This window comes from Carassius carassius, chromosome 15 (genome assembly GCF_963082965.1).
Source record: "Carassius carassius chromosome 15, fCarCar2.1, whole genome shotgun sequence".
Taxonomy (NCBI): Eukaryota; Metazoa; Chordata; class Actinopteri; order Cypriniformes; family Cyprinidae; genus Carassius; species Carassius carassius.
Window position 1 is genome coordinate 26,860,123 of NC_081769.1, and position 17,571 is coordinate 26,877,693.

At 36.0% G+C, this 17,571-nt stretch overlaps 1 protein-coding gene across 1 annotated transcript in view; it reads right to left on the reverse strand.

Moving 5' to 3' along the window:
• Positions 1-17,571, reverse strand: part of LOC132158726 (eukaryotic translation initiation factor 3 subunit E-A) — a 52,416-nt gene extending 34,845 nt beyond the window's left edge. Inside the window, exons 1-5 of the mRNA XM_059568271.1 lie at positions 17,414-17,571; positions 16,602-16,719; positions 16,381-16,498; positions 4,384-4,426; positions 744-848 (exon numbers count right to left, since the gene is read on the reverse strand). Coding sequence (XP_059424254.1) covers positions 744-848; positions 4,384-4,426; positions 16,381-16,498; positions 16,602-16,719; positions 17,414-17,503 — 474 coding nt within the window. The 5' untranslated portion in view covers positions 17,504-17,571. The remainder of the gene's footprint in view (positions 1-743; positions 849-4,383; positions 4,427-16,380; positions 16,499-16,601; positions 16,720-17,413) is intronic.

A 17,571-nucleotide genomic window follows, 5' to 3' on the forward strand; every position in this document is an offset into this window, starting at 1 on the left:
GTGATTAGGCCACAAAATGCCCACCAATCATATATGGGGAGCAGCACTGCCCGTAAACCCATAAGCATATGAAGGCCGCCACTAAACACAGTCCTGAAACAACTCTTAACCAAGTCCTTGAAGAGGTTCTTTTCAGCATTCAAAACTTGCAAGGAATTTAACAAGCCATGGGATGGCACTTTTGAGAAGTAATTACAGATCAGGAGCTTTTAGTTCTTCGGATTGCCTCAAGTGCAAAAAAAAAGCTGCCTGTTTTGCCATAACAGATGGATAACATGGATAAATGACACAATATTTCATAATAAAAGGATTTGGATTCTAATTTGGGAAAATCTACCTGTGAGCGAGTCATGTCCACTTTTCATCTGCATCATTTTGAAAAACAATGCTAAGTGCATACGTAATGCTCGTAACTCATGGGATTTGGCAGAGTCTCAAACTAAAAAAAGCTGCAGAACCATATTAAGCAGAGACAATAATTCAAACTCTCAATAGGGCGACCGTTTGGCTTAATTAACACTCACAGGGGAACTCTCCATCAAAATAAAACTGTTTTTCCATTAGACAAGAACTTATTAACCAAGAATGCCTTTAATGGCATCAATTTACGAAAGAGAAAATGAAAGGGTGTCATGATGAAAAGAAGCTCTTGAAAATTGCCCCGCTGGGAACGTCCCAGAGGAGAATGCTAGGAAACACAACTCTGTCATCTGTTAAAAACAGGGGTGTGGTAAGACACATACCAGGACTCTAAAGAAATAGAGGTACTCCGCTGCACCTGAGTAGTTCCCACACTCGTACTGGAACTTGGCGTATCGGTACAGGGTGTCCAAATACTCCTGGCGGAACTGCAAGGAAAGCCAGAAGTTAAAATGCAAACATTAACAGTTTACACTACGTGTGTGATAAATAAAACACACATTTATGTGTTATTGAAGCATGATAAGGACATTTCTAATATATTAAATAAAACTTATATGAAGCATTATACTTGCTTACACAAGTTAGCAATTAGTCAATTAAAATAATTTAACATTTTTGAAAATAATCAATCTGAGAATAATCCCAGAAATTGTATTATAAATATAATATTAATTTATAGTCTAAATATTTTACAAGATAAATATTTTACAAATTTTTTTTTTAATACATATACATACATATATACACATCTCAATTATACATATGCAAAAAGAAAACTATATTTTAATAATAATAATAATAATAAGATCGAAGTGACTATATTTTTGACTTATAAAATGGAATGAACACCGGCCTTAATTATTTCTTCGTGAATAAAGAAACATTTATAATATATACACTTACATAAATATACACATTAAGGGTGTAACGGTACGCAAAAATCACGGTTCGGTGCGTACCTCGATTTTAAAGTCACGATTCGGTTCATTTTCGTTACAGTAAGGGAAAGAAATGCAAACATTAAACTGCAGGTTGTTTATTACTATAAACTTTTTTTAACAATTTGTTTACACTTATTTTTAAATACTTTAAAAAAAAGAAAAAAAAAACAAATACATATATACATATATATATATATATAAATATATATAAAAGAATAGAAAATAAAATACTGCTGCAAAGTTCTCCACTAAATAAAATACTCTGTCTCAAACCAATATCATATAATAAAATATTATGAAAAATATAAATTAATAACTGTGATTACATTACCAATCCCAGCTTGTAGGCCTGCTCATATTTTAAAAATATAACTTTTCCAAAGTGTAAAGTGCAGCATCAACAGTTTCAGTTTTTAGACCTGCTCAGATTTCGTTATTGCATTGGACCTATCGGAATTAAGAGCAAAGGTCTGTTTAAATGCCGACGGGAGCTGCATTTGAATTACAATAGTTTTTTTCCTAGTTGTAGTGATGTTCACACTCGCGTGATGCCTTTTGAAAACCTTAGGCCGGTGACACACTGGCATATTGCACCTGTCAAACATAGTCTATTTTGGCGTCAATACTGTTGATGGTGTCCTTTATCAGTAGGCTTTATATTTAAGCTCAACATGAAGTATAGATATTGTTGTCGTGAAGACAAGATCCTGGTCTGTCGGCGGCCTCCCTCTATGTCACCTACAAAAGGAGCAGCGCCAGCGCCGCGTCAGGCACGATTGTGGCGTGTAAAGACACAGAAAATGCGAAGCAGCCGTCACGCAACTGACACGCAGCAGAAACGCCGCGCTCACGCCACGCAGCCAGTGTGTCACCGGCCTTAGAATCAGCTGCAGGGCGGGATTTGTGCTGAACGCGGAGACTTCCGCCACTTAATATGTTTGTTTGGAAACACGAAAATGTACCTATGTTCTGCATACAAAATATTGCATTCGGTCATTCGGTACACGTGCACCGTACCGAAAGCCCTGTACCGAAATGGTCCGGTACGAATACACGTACCGTTACACCCCTAATACACATAAATACATACACAAATATGCATACAATATTTCAGTTTAAAATAATTTTTTTTTTTTAATTAGGGCTGTCAGTCGATTAAAAAATTGTCATCGAATTATTTAAATGATGTTTCGATTAATCTAATTAATTGTAAAATAAATGTTACTGTGAAAATACCCACAAAATTTTTTTTTAAAGATATATTTTGTTACAAATTGTAGCTTTAGAAAAAAAAATTATTATTTAATTCAACATAAAAATGTATTACACATTTAACACAAACTATGGAACACAAAAGATACTTTGAGAAACATCTCAGTATTTTTTTTTGTTCATACAATGAAAGTCATTAACCAAAACAGCTTTGTCACCAACAGTCTTCAAAATACCCTCATGTTCCACAAAAGAAAGGTTTGAAACGAAACAAGGGTGAGTAAATGGCAGAATTCAAATTTTTTTGGTAAACTATCCCTTTAATGTTTTTATTTACTTATTTATTGTTAATAAAATAATACTCTAAATAAGAAACTATATCTGCCAGCAGGTGGTGGTAAATGTCTTTAGGAGTCATTCTTCCAAGGCTGATTCATTCAGGAATGATGTAAACAACTCTTTATGAATCATTGGTCCACTTGATTTGCTCAAGACGTGGATTCATTCAGAAACTAAACACTGCTGTGTTGCTCAGACACGCTAATTCTGCTATGACTTTGACCACATCAAAACCACAATACTGTGTTTAAAATATAACGCAATATCAACTTATTGAACTGTAAAAAAAAAATTAATAAATAAAATTAAAAAAAAATTAAAAACCTTTGCACTCATGATATTCGGACAAAGAGTGCTCGCATAAAGGGGCATTTTTTGCACCAATATCTTGAATTTTGGGCATAACTGCATTTATGGAATTGTTGTCTTGCATCATACTTGTCAACAGTCAACCGTATAAATTGCAAGATGATGTCTGGGTGTGGAGCCAGTTAAAATATTTTAATGGTATTTTTTCATAACTAATCTAATTTTCACTGGCCTCAATTCATTCATAGTGAATTCCTCCCTTTGAATAAATCTTTAAATTATTATTCGCTGAAAATCTTCCCCTCAAATATAGCTCTCAAATCCAGTATGTCAAAGCGCATCTTGTTGTGCACAACATGTCTATTCCTTTAAAAATCAAATAAGCTATTATTTTAAACATTAAAAATGTTTTGATGGACTGTGATTTTGGTGCTTGGTGTATTATTTTACCTAAAAGTGATCAATATACTATCACTGAACATCGTCAGGAAAACTGTGACCACACATGACCTCATGTGACCTCAAGATTATGGTCTCACCATTTAAAATAAACTGCAATCCTCAAGTTCAGCTAAAAGCACTGACCAGAGAGTACCAGCAGTTTGATGGACAGTTCAGTAGATCACGCTTTGGAAACTTGCTGGCAGAGTTTCTCAGAACAGAGAGCTCATTGTGTGTGTATGTGTGTGTAGTAAATGTCTGTGTGGTCACAGTAAACTGTGGTGGTGCGGATGTCATTAAGGCTACAGGTGCCTTCCTGGGGGCGGGCGACAAGAGGGCTGTTAAGGCGAGGATCGTGTCGTAAAGACGGCTCAGCCCATGCAGTGAAGGTGCACTGAGGACAGGCCTCAGGTCACTTTCAGAATGCTGGGGTGGGAGTGTCGTCAATTCAAATATAGAATCCCCAGCATTCTTGAGGCCATACCCATGGGTCCAGAGATGTTCCGTTTATTATGAACAATTCGCCACAGAATGTAAATGTCCACAGAAATTTCTGCAAGCCATAAAATCCCCAAAAATGACTTAAGGTTTTGGGAAGTCATTTAATGTGTTGCTGCTCAGGGCCGCCCCTCCTGTTGGCCCCCCAAAACAACACTGGGTTCATAGAAGAGTCATGAGAACTCCTCAGAGGGGTGGAAGAGTCAGCAGAAGTACTTACTCCATGCTTGTCAGCCAGATAGTCGAACAGCATACGCCCGTCCCTGGAAGACAAACATTTTGGGGTTAGCAAGGGTTTCTTAAGGTTACAATAGTGAAAGAAACACTTATTTTTTTAAATAGTTAATTATTTCAGAACAACTTATTTAAAATGGAAATCATATTCAATAACACCTTTTTTTATTTTAAAAAATATACACATTTGGGTCAAAAACAAAAAGGGGGTTTCAAAAATAATTGAAAAGTTAAACAGCTTTCTTTTTGTTTTCTCCATAGATTTTAATGTGTACGGTTTTAATTTTATTTTTGGATTGGCACATAATTAAAACAAGAATCATTACATGACATTGAAATATTAAAGGATCACAGAGCAGCCCCTAATTGCACATTTTAAATTTAAACCATCTCTGCCACTAGTTTAAACAACTAGGTTTTACCCATTTATCAGCAAGAAGTTATTAATCATTTAAAATATAAAATATAGTATGATCACCTTTTCCTAATCTTTTATAAAAAATTTTTTACATATATACATCTGTTATTGAATGATGAAAGAACATTTCACATATTTTGTTTATATAAAAGTTATTTGAAACATTAGACACTTTACCTACATATATTATGCTTTCTATTTGCATTGATGTGATGTGTAACTTGATGCAGACAGTAAAATATTCTGTGTGTGTGTGTGTGTGTGTGCGTGTATGTATACATGTCCTGGTTATATAATTAGAATATCAAAGTTGATTTATTTCACTAATTACATTCAAAAAGTGAAATTTGTATATTATAATCATTCATTACACACAGACTGATATATTTGAAATGTTTATTTCTTTTAATTTTGAGGTTTATAACTAAGGAAAATCCCGAATTCAGTATCTCAGAAAATTTGAATATTGTGAAAAGGTTCAATATTGAAGACACCTGGTGCCACACTCTAATCAGCTAATTAACTCAAAACACCTGCAAAGCCTTCAAATGGTCTCTCAGTCTAGTTCTGTAGGCTACACAATCATGGGGAAGACTGCTGACTTGACAGTTGTCCAAAAGACGACCATTGACACCTTGCACAAGGAGGGCAAGACACAAAAGGTCATTGAAAAAGAGGTTGGCTGTTCACAAGGCTCTGTGTCCAAGTGCATTAATAGACAGGCGAAGGAAAGGAAAATGTGGTAGAAAAAAAAAAAATGTTTACAAGCAATAGGGATAACAGCACCCTGGAGAGGATTGTGAAACAAAACCCATTCAAAAATGTGGGGGAGATTCAAAAAGAGTGGACTGCAGCTGGAGTCAGTGCTTCAAGAACCACTATGCATACACGTATGCAAGACATGGGTTTCAGCTGTCGCATTCCTTGTGTCAAGCCACTCTTGAACAACAGACAGCATCAGAAGCGTCTCACTTCAAAAAGGACTGGACTGCTGCTGAGTGGTCCAAAGTTATGTTCTCTGATGAAAGTAAATTTTGCATTTCCTTTGGATATCAGGGTCCCAGAGTCTGGAGGAAGAGAGGAGAGGCACACAATCCACGTTGCTTGAGGTCCAGTGTAAAGTTTCCACAGTCAGTGATGGTTTGGGTGCCATGTCATCTGCTGGTGTTGGTCCACTGTGTTTTCTGAGGTCCAAGGTCAACACAGCCGTATACCCGAAGGTTTTAGAGCACTTCATGCTTCCTGTTGCTGACCAACTTTATGGAGATGCAGATTTCATTTTCCAACAGGACACATGCACACAGTGCCAAAGCTTCGAGTACCTGGTTTAAGGACCATAGTATCCCTGTTCTTAATCGGCTAGCAATCTCTCCTGACCTTAACCACATAGAAAATCTATGGGGTATTGGGAAGAGGAATACTTTTCCTTTTCATACTTTTTAGTTGGTCAAGGATCTAAAGATCCTTTCTTTGTATTGGTCTTAAGATATATTCTAATTTTCTGAGATACTGAATTTGGGATTTTCCTTAGTTGTCAGTTATAATCATCTAAATTAAAAGGAATAAACATTTGAAATATATCAGTTTGTGTGTAATGAATGAATATAATATACAAGTTTCACTTTTTGAAAGGAATTAGTGAAATAAATCAACATTTTGATGATATTCTAATTATATGACCAGCACCTGTATATAAAAAAAGACTGAAGCTGTGGCTTAGTGGTAATGTGCACTACTCTAACACTCTATGGTGCTCATATGGGCGACAAGATTAAAAATGCCACAAAACATTTCCTTATCCCGTTGTCCCTCTCTCTTCCCATTACTCCCTGACACATCTCAACTCACCTCTATTTATGCCAGAAATTAAAGAAAATGGATATGCCTAATGGTCTTCTTCAATAAAAGTATACGAGTTTTTTTTTTGTTTTGTTCTGATTACTTGTAATACCACACAATTTTCAACCAGCTTCGTGATTCAAAGTATCATTCATATCCGGAGCACAAACTTTGCGGGATAAGTTACACACCAACATTTAATACTGGGGTTTAGAAAAACCAATAAACCTAAATATGAGCCTTAGTAATATTATTTAGGAAACGCCACTAATTAAAGAAAGAGAGAAAGGTAATGAAGAAATGAAACAAACATTCTGTCTCCTCACCAGGTGAGATGGAGAATCTACTTCTACTTGTAAGTATCAATGAGTTTTGGTAAAATGCTCGGCATGGGGGGCTGGTAAGCACGCTCACCACACGACCAGCTCCGCCAAATGTGGCCGGCCTCTGAAGAATTCGGCAAACGAAGCCATGCGTCACTGTGTGCTCCAGACAGAAAGAGGAGGTTGCACGTTTATTTTATTTGTGGGGAGGTTCAAAGGCTGTTTATAAAGGCGTTCTCTTGCAGAACTGCTTCTGTTCCATTATACTATCATCTGACAGATGCTGGGACTCTGGGTGGAGACAAGCCACCTCCTTAAAAAGTGTCCTAACAACGATAAGCAATACAACAAACTATCTTCTCCATGTAAATCCGATTTTACTGACCTAACTAGCTACAAGCAGCAGCAATACATTTCTGCAATTTTCTGACTTATTTTTCTACAGCGGCGTGCTGGTGTTAGAGAGAAGAATATGTTCATCCCCCTCCCTACTATGCTTTGAATACTCGGTCTTGATAACTACCAAAGATTCGAAGCTAAAAAAAAAAAATGGTATTCGTACCAGCCCTATTGATTAAAACACTGATGGTTTTAAATCGCTTGTCTTGTCACTAAAAACTGTTGCATCAAACCTGATTAGGACCCAGTATACTGTCCTTACGGAGCATTTCTGCTTTCAACCAACAATATCCTCAGCCCTTACCTAGTATCTCCAAAAACTAATAGCAGGGCTCCAAACAAAAAAATCGAGTAAGGAGCCATTGGCTCCTATAAGAAAAAAACTTAGGTGCCAAATTATTTTTTTAGGTGCCACAGAATAAACATGTTTTATGCGTTTTATTTAAATTATTTATTTTACATTTTAACTTTTTAATCATACTGACGTTTTTATGTCTCATCTTTTCTTGACTTTATCAGCATTTTAATCCATCTTGTAGATGACCTGGGAATGAAGGTTCACTTAAAGTGGGAGCTAAATGTCTTTTCCAACTTGAAATATACAGTCATGCGTTGTTTATTACACAAAATCTGTACCAATATCATGGACCATAAGCATCACTTGGCCTCTGAGTATAGTTTGGGGTCCTATGAGAGTTTTGTCATACTCTCTTAAAAATAAAGGTGCTTCATGATACCATAGAAGAACCTTGTTTTCCTGTCTAAATGGTTTCATAAAGAACCTTAAACATTTGAAGACAATAACAGATTATCAAAAGGTCAGAAAGAGATTGTTCTTCAAAGAGCCTTTGACTGAATGGTTCTTTGTGGAACCAAAATTGTTCTGTGAAGAACCTTTTAAGCTCCTTTATTTTTAAGAGTGCATGTCTTTCACACTTTCAGTCTGTTTTTCTTAATTAGTAAAATTAAAGTTTATAGGAGGAGTTGAATCATGTGACCAACAGGTTAAGTAAAAATATTAAAATTCAATAGCTCATAAATATAGCAAAATGCTCCTCTTTAGTTATTTTTCTAGCTGACTGATGAGCTTATGGACACCGAAAGGTTACTGAGGTTAATATTACGTTGCAATGTTTACAAGCTTTACACGTTTTCCGCAGTTCAAAAGTGTTGTACTGTAGAATCTCTTATAAAATAGCCTAGCATTTGATGTTAATTCATGTTCATTATGTACTCTAGTATTAAAGAGCAAGGTATGATAGGTTCACGTGCTGCTTGAACTGAGGCACAACTCGCGATCGCGCCTGCCGCTTCCGTTCACATATCGCGTCTTTTGCGCGCTCTAGTTCGTTTTTTCAAATGTAGGCGCGCGGTATGCGTGCGCGCTCATAATGGAAGCGACACGCTCATTTCTTTCCGGGCGCGCCCGCACCACATCGAGTTAAAAGCATCTCAACTTTTCAGAATCCTGCAAGCGCACCGCAGGTCACGTGACAAGAACCAACCAATAAGCTTCATCCTTTCCAGTACCAACGTTGAAAGCTTAGCCAATATGAAGGAACAGCTGATCATACCTGTATATGGATAGCCATTTTTAAATAAATTTAGTAACAGAGCTACTGCAAGCGATTTTTAGTGCTGCAAATCCATTTATCCTTTGCTGAAATTTACGCGTCTTCATGGAGAGGGCAGGTCATGGTTGCTTAGCAACGGCAGACGCCTCAGGAGCGCAAGAGCCTGAAGGCTTTTGGAAAAAAATCAGAAAGCGGCACGCCTAGCATTTTCCACGTGTTTTTAGGCGCGATATGTGAACGGCCCCTTAAAGAGCACCAAAACTGTACTTATTGTTTGAATTTTGTTATGAATTTGGAATAATTTTAAAGCTGATACTTTGTAAATTAAAAAGTAACAAAGCACAAAGCTTTTTGCGATTACTGGAGGGCAAGTGCACTTCAAATAATGAAGTTCATGCATTACCAGAACACAGCATGGACTGAGATCTTGTTAAGAAGAAGCCTTATGATTATAAACGAGAACTTTTAATGATATTGGCAATATCCACACAGATGACAGCTTTACCTGTTGTAGTTTGTTCAAGTTATGAACGAAATAGACGCTGTTTTTCTGCACTTTCTCTTCAAGTCTCCATCATTTCTCTCTCTCGCGCGTTTATCAGGTGTGTGTCAGCGCTGCTGCGCGGCAGATGAGGACTGTTTAAAACTCTTTATCCCACTAAAACTTTGATGCGCATTCTCTCAATGTGCGAACATTAAAGATGTGAATGCAAAACAATCAAGAAAAAAGCCATTACATGCAATTTTTTAAGATATAACAAGTACACTCAAAAAAATGATTCTTGCTAGTAATTGAAATGAAGTAAACTATTTAAATAAAGTATATTTAAAAAAGTATAAAATAATAATTATTATTCTGAATTACGCTTTCTCAACATGAACGTAATGGATCTGAAACCAACCTGATCAAATTACATAAACAATGCCTAATTAGTTGCAGTAAAGCGCGAATGTGAATGTTGCGCATGCGCATAAAAAAAACCCCCAAAAAAACCTGAAGGCGGGATTTCGACCAGGGCGGCGAGGGCGCGTGACGACGGTGATTCAGCGGTGAGAAGATTAATGAAGAACGGTTGAGGAGATTATAAAAGGTAAGAGATTTTCTTCATGTATAATTGATGTAGACATTAACATATAAACAATTTTGTATTATATGATCGATCTTGATTTACCGTAGCTGCCAACTGCACTTTTTAGCGAATGAACTAACGTTAGATATTTTCGGTCTTCACTGCTAACTTTTTCTTGATCATTTTAAACCTTACGGCCCATGCCGTTTGAGTAACGTTATGTAGGCTTACTAAGGCTAACGTTACATTGGTTTTTTTTTTATTTTATTTAACTTTACTTTTTATTTTTTGCACTTAAGCAGATTAGGTGTTTTTTTTTTGTTTTTGTTTTTTTTAACTGTCATCTAACGTTAGACGTAAGTTACATTCACTTTGCAAATATGTTAGAACATGTACGTTAAGTTGACTGTTAACATTAACGTTAGGATCTCGGTAATATGTTATCAAATATATGCAAATTGGACCATTTTAAGGTATATGGTCGACTGTGTGCATCTTTTTAGGCAGATTAACGTTACTTGCCTATGACTTTTCTTTTTTTCTTCTTTATATTAAATAGATTAGCCATCTCTATGTAACCTTCCATTTTGCTTTTCTATAAATATACTTTGCAACTACGCTAAAGCGTTGTACAAACATCCTCGACATAATATGAAAGTTGGATGTAACATTTTGTAAGATGTCCTGTTAAAAAAAATAATTTCCATGAAGTGGAACATTCATTCTTTTCATGCTGAGTTGTACTTTCATTATAAAAATCAAATCATGTCGTTTTTAATATTCCAGAGACTTCGTTGTGACATAATTCCACATTGAATCTGATTAAAGTCAATCACTCACTTACGGTATGTATAGTTTTTTTTTGTAATATGTTTATGCGTTTTGTAAACTGTACTCGTTTCATTTCTTTGTAAAAGTTTATAGGATTTCCATTTACAACTAATTTTGTACATTGAGTTGATCATGCATTCTTTTAGTGCAGAGTTCTCATTACAAAACTGAAGTTATATGTCATCTTTACTATTTCCGAGACCTCATCATTGTGACATCATTCCACATTGTCTTCAGTTTGGGGCAATCACTCAATTACAGTAAGTGTTGTTATATACATGTATTTTTTGCATTTAATTTCTTAAGAAGCAATAAAAAATATCAAACTATAATAAGTTTTTATTATAGTGCCATTTCTGATTGTTTAATTTTGTGTCAAATTTTCAGTGTGGTGACATACACATCAAACGAGGTTGTCATCCAGAGTCTATGTGTGTACCTCAGTGAGGACATGACACCAGTCATCAAAGAATTCCAGGTTTGTATACGTATGCCCTTTTTAAGGACCTAACTTACATTGCCAGCCTGTATGTTGCAATTATTTCAGTGAAACTGAAAAGGTGTTCTTTATTTATTTATTTATTTATTATTAAAATATTTAATATTTATTTACTTACTTTTGGCCTTAGGACCGCAACCCTGAAGAAGCAGAAAAAGAAATTTCTGAGACCACTCTGGGGCTTTTTGTGATTTGCAAAGAAGGTGCTGGTGCTGAGGATGAGTCTGGAGATGTTGGAGTTGTGGGCAGCAAGCTTTCCCCAAAGGTTCAAGCACTTAAAATTAAAATGTTTCTGTGAAAAGGACATTCACTGGTTGCCTACATATTTCCAACAACTGGAGGAACATTGAAAATATTTAGACAAGAATGCCCTGAAATAAATGTTTCTACAAACTGATGACACTAATTCCAGCATGCAAGAGACTGCACTTTCCTGCTTCCTGTAGCTCTGAAACTTTTGATACAGGAGATGTTACTTCTATTGCTATTGAGTCCAGGAAGTCAACTTTTTAGATAACTCGTTTTCCAGTAGCGTTGAGGCTGTTTCGGGTTACAGTTCTTAGCCTCGTTGTAGTCCTTTCTAATTTTTCATGTTCTGCTTAAATTCAGCTGCAGAGAGCGAAAACAGAGTGGAATGCTACTTATTCCACCATCAAAACAAAGGTTTGACATTTTTGAAGGCATGGCTGAGAAGATCTTTTGGTATGCAGCATACCCCTCTGCAGTGAGTAGGACACATTGTAATGGCCTAAATGCTGAAATGTGGAAACCTGTTATATGTATTTAAAAAGTGTTGAAAACTTGATTCATGTGAAGTAAAATATTTGCTTTTCTTTTTTCCCTTTTGTTTAAATTTTTTTTTTATTATTGTATTTTATTTTATTGTATAAAGGGTCCTGGTTATTTAATTATTTTAACAAATATTTAGGAAGGGAAGGGACCATTTACATTTCTGTTTCGTGTTATAGATCAGGAGAAAGCACATTGTTTACTGTACAATGCAATAATATGACAGTATTACCTTGAAAATGTGAAATTAATCTTTGATGTTAAAATGGTTTCTTGTTGATCCCTGTTAGTTGTGGGCACACATAGCTAAAAAGTCAAACATGAGTTATAACCACTGGATGATTTAGTTTATAAGGATTCATGAAACTGCAGAAAACAGTTGCTTTTATTTGTTAAGTACTGCATTACAGTATGTGCTGCTTTCATGTTTTTTGGGTTTTTTTGGCCAGATTGGATGTTACTTTCGTCATGGGCCAATTACAACAATAAATGTTTGAAAATGTAACATGTTTTGTCCATTTATTTAATAGAATTAAGAAAAGGTAAGGTGATTTTATAAAACAAAGAAACAATAAGTTATTGAAAATGAGTCAAGTTTATGTATTATACAAGCTTAAATCACAGTTCATCAGTTTTCATAAAATGTATTTAATTCATTTACGTTAACTGAACATGAAAGGGTGAAGCTTAAACAAATGTTAACTTTTGCGTTGGATTTATGTGATTAAATTGGATTGAAAATTGACATCTAATTGAATTACGTAAGTTTTAACTTTTGGGGTTAAATATTTTTTTGAGTGTAAATACATAGGCCTAGTCGCCAGTGGCGACCTCAGCAAAAACTTCACTCGCATTTTAAAATTTATGGTCGCAAATGCGACCGTTATAGTCGCAGTTTGGAGCCCTGAATAGTCAATCCATGTTTATCTGTCTGCTGAAGAGGACATTACATCTTTACTCCGTCAGCTCTCACCACCTCCTGTCTGGGTTGAAATGAGGAACAGACCGGGCAGGTTTTGCTATGGAGGTCAATGTATTGGTGCTGAGGGAACTGCGAGATAACTCGGCCCTCAGCCATTCAGCGCAGCTCATCCATCCATCACACTCAGTCTGTTAGAGGAAAAAAAAAATATCCATCGCCACTCCATATGTCCTAACACTCCTGGACAATGGTCCTGACAGATTTCCAAACATGAGATCACCTGCTTATAGCATCCGCTCCGTGAGCGTCATTGTCAGAGAGCTGATCAAGTAAACATCCGACGACGAGGTTTAAAAAAAAAGAAACAAGTCACACACGAGCAGCTATTAACAAATAAAAGAACAAATAAAGACTAGTCCTGATCTGCACTTCCTCGTGGTCGTCTCGGCCTGTGAAACTCCAGACACAGAAAAATGCCCTCCGAAACCCGAAATATTCAGATCGAACAAGTAAACTTCAAAGTCGCTCGTTAATGAAGAGCAGACATCCATTTGAGTGTGTTAATTAAGACTGCGCCTGGATCTAACGCCACAAACTTAATCCTGAACTGTGATAAAAGCATGTTTTGGAGAAACGAAATGCAAACTGGTCTTTAAAAATGTCTACTAGGGAAGGCAATACCACCTACTGAGATTTCTCACTGTAGAGACACCACAAACACACAGCGGTAGCCTGATAAAACACATAGAAACTCGGTGCAGTATTAGCGCTACTCAAAGCGAGCAATTAAACAATAACTAAGTACAGATCTTCACACACTGAAAAGAGACACAAAACAGAGATACAAAACAAGTAATAAGCGACAACTGGTACTAGTGGTCGACCGATATATCGCCAAGACTGATATCAGGCATTTTTCAAATATCGGCATCGGCCGATAAGCTTATCTGCTTGACCAATGTGTTTGAGATGGGATTTTTATTTTGACGGCATGCCGGACTTTTATTATGGCAGCGCTGACGTAGTTAACAGTTCTGTCTAATATGGATAAAAGTCTGTCTTATAATCAGATAGAATGGTTAAACAAAGGCATTCATGTATACAAAAACAATGATTGACAACAATGATTGCTTTTATACTGTTAGTAATAGAGAGGCAAACATTATAATACTTTCTCGTTTGCCTGTCAGCATTAAACAAATACACATTTATCATTTAAACAAATCTTTGAATGGCTAATGAACATTTAATTTCACAAAACTTGTAAACTTTGCCAAATCCAGCTGTGCATTTTTATCCAGCATGATCACATGTCCTCTGTGTGAAGGTTGGTCCGTGTGAATTGAATGCTTTAAACTTTGAACTTTTGATTTCAAATTATGCTTTGCTTTATGCATTTGCCCACTGTCATATTCATGTCATTTTCTTTGTGTGCTGTAGGTAAAATAATGTTACCCTGGATATATTTGAAAAATATGATTCCCAATGCACACAATATTCCCAGAATATTGAGTGCCCTGTTAGTTATTGTCATAGTGTTTCCTTCCTTTTAAATTATATTTTTATTAAATATTTATTTATTTGTGAAAAATACTTTGTCTATTTTTTTACTTTGTTTATTTTACACTTTTATTTTTGAATCCATTATCAAATTATTTAAAATTTCTTAAAATAAAAAAAAACATATATTGACCCCCTGCTTTCCAAGATATCGGCATCGGCTGTCAAAAAAAACAACAAAAAAAACAATATCGGTCGACCACTAATTGGTACGGCAAACAAATTTTAAATTAATTTCAACAAACACCCAACCTCAAGTGTTAAACTTTGGAGTATACTTTGTATATGGTTTGTGCTAAGGATATGAATGATGCCTTAATTTGCTCAGTTGTTCATTATATTAATTTAGTTTTTCTGGGTTCATGAATTAATGTAAATTTAAATCACTTAAATCATAAAAATTTTGAAGAATGAATGAAAATTGTTGACCTGCATATCATGCGGCCATTAATCAACATCAGAGAATCGCGGGCATGCCATGCATGTGTCGATGACTTGTTAAATGATTGAAATATTAACTTAAATCTTAGAGGTACTTAAAGTAAATATTTTAGGCCAAAGTTCAGCTAACAAAAAAAGCTTGGAAATCCCTGGCATAGAGCATCGGCAGAGTTTCAAATATTTGAACTCTTTGACATTAAGTCTATAGCAGTCTCAAGATCAAGCCTAAATCACATCAAATACAGAGGATAAACCGGCCACTAAGTCAATGCTATGCTGTCTCTTCTGTCTAGGTTTGATGGCGACTGATTGAGAGCAGAACAATGTCTTTTCAATCCAACATAATCAACAAGAATCCACTGTTACTAATCCAGCAAATTCCTCCAACTGCTAATGGAGACGACTATTTGAGAATATCTCTACTGCCTACAGTGATCAGTGTAACAACATTCTTTTAATTAAATAAAAACATCTCTAATCCCTAATACACCAGATATTAAAACCTAAAACATCTAGATTGGCCGGCGGCTAGAAATGAGGAACATCCATCAAAGAAAAGCAAGCACTGGATGAAGACTGAGTTTAACCAAAATATTTGAATCACTGCAAAGTCACCATCAGAAAAAAAAAAACTAAAAGTAGCCTCCATGAAACTCACCGCAGGATGCTCTAGCATTTTGTTCTTCTGAAATTTGCAGAATGAAACCATATACTCATCCACATGGCAATTTCAATCAAATACAAACCGATTGTGATTACAAATGCCCGCTGATGTTCTGCCATCCACTTAATTAAATGGCACTTAAGCCCGACCTTCCAGAAAAAGAGCCACAAATGTTCTGTTTGGAGTATCGTCTAGCATCGAGCAGAGCTCCATCCCACATCCCTGAGGACTGTCTTGTCTAAACTGTGCAATTGAACACTGTTCATCTTACATTAGATGAACAAGAAAACAAGTAAAGTACCATCTTAGCTGTTGCTTGGAATAGAAAATGACTAAACTACTGTCATAACATTTAAAAGATTATCCACAGCCTTCCAGTAAAAACCGCAGACTAGTAAAGGTCTACATAATCTACTATAAAGTACAGAAAGGTGGTGCTTAATTTCAAGACAACTACGATACACCCTAAAGCGTGTACTAAATACCTTTTATTGGTTTGGTCAAACACGTCTGGATACAGAAAAGAGCCACAAAAGAGCATTGTTTAACTCAATTTCATTGCTTGCAAAAAGGGTTTATTGATTACATTTGTTTTATTAGCACAGTAACATTTTACATCTAACGGCTTAGTCACCAAAAATTAAATAAATTTACCTTGTTGACTGCATCTGCCTCGTGGTCTCTGGGTCCTCAAACACTTTCACAATGGGCTCAGTCTCAGATTGCAGTTGTTTCAGCTGAGCCACAACTTCAGTCCTCTTTCCTCTGAGGGCTGCAAAAGATTTAAATTGGAATAAATCTCATGAAATCTCAACTCCATGCATCTCATTAGGCATCTTTAATTGCAGAAGAGCGTTAGAAGTTAATGCACTCACAGCTGGGTACTTCTTTGTCAGGAAATAAATTCCTGTACACATCCATGGCAAAGTCCACCATGTTGGTGTCACTGAGGAGATCCAGCTTTCCATGGAGGAGCTCGTGCTCATTGTAGATCTAGAAAACAGTGATAGAAACATCATCAGTACATGCTGTTCTTTGTTGCAACAAACTGTAACGGCTATACTGTAACTTCAATGTAAATTCATGAACACTTTTGCTGACAAATACACACTCATATAACAAATATTGGGTTGTTATCAATTATTACTGGTTCTATGAAGACTGTCCCAAGTTATTTATAGACTTCAACAAAACCTCGTCTGTCTTTGCCAGAAATAATCCATTAACGTTATTTATCTTTGTGAAACCTAAAACAACGAAGACACCACAAAGCCAACCGCTCCACGTCCATTAAAAACGGATGTATGAGATAAATATAAACGACACAATAATAAGCCAAACAAAGTGAAAGATCGACCAGTTGTCTCTAACGTTAGCTAACTTAGTTTTAATGCTGTCTAGTTAGGCAGCTTACCGGGTATTGAGAAAGCATACGGCTAGCAAATAACTAATAGAAAGGTTATTTATACTATAAACAGACTGTCTATTATTCATGCTAAAAGTTTGTTGGCTCTGTAATTATTTTATTACAGACTGAAATCATGAGTTATATGATTTACACACTACCGGAAACACTATTGTGGCTAACATTACAGTAACGCGCGCACGTGGTAGTAGCATTGCCGCCTTCTAGATTCAAACATTGTTATAGCACGCTTTCAAATACCAGTGTAAGATACACTTGTACCTCTTTTACTGAGAGGAATTCCAGCAGTGGGAAAACGAGATGCCTGTCCAAAAACTGGGCGATTTTGGTAGTCAGATCGTATTCCGCCATGTTGACAACGGAAGAGGACGCGCTTCAAAACCGGAAAAACTTTATTTAATATAGTGCGTTCACACAGT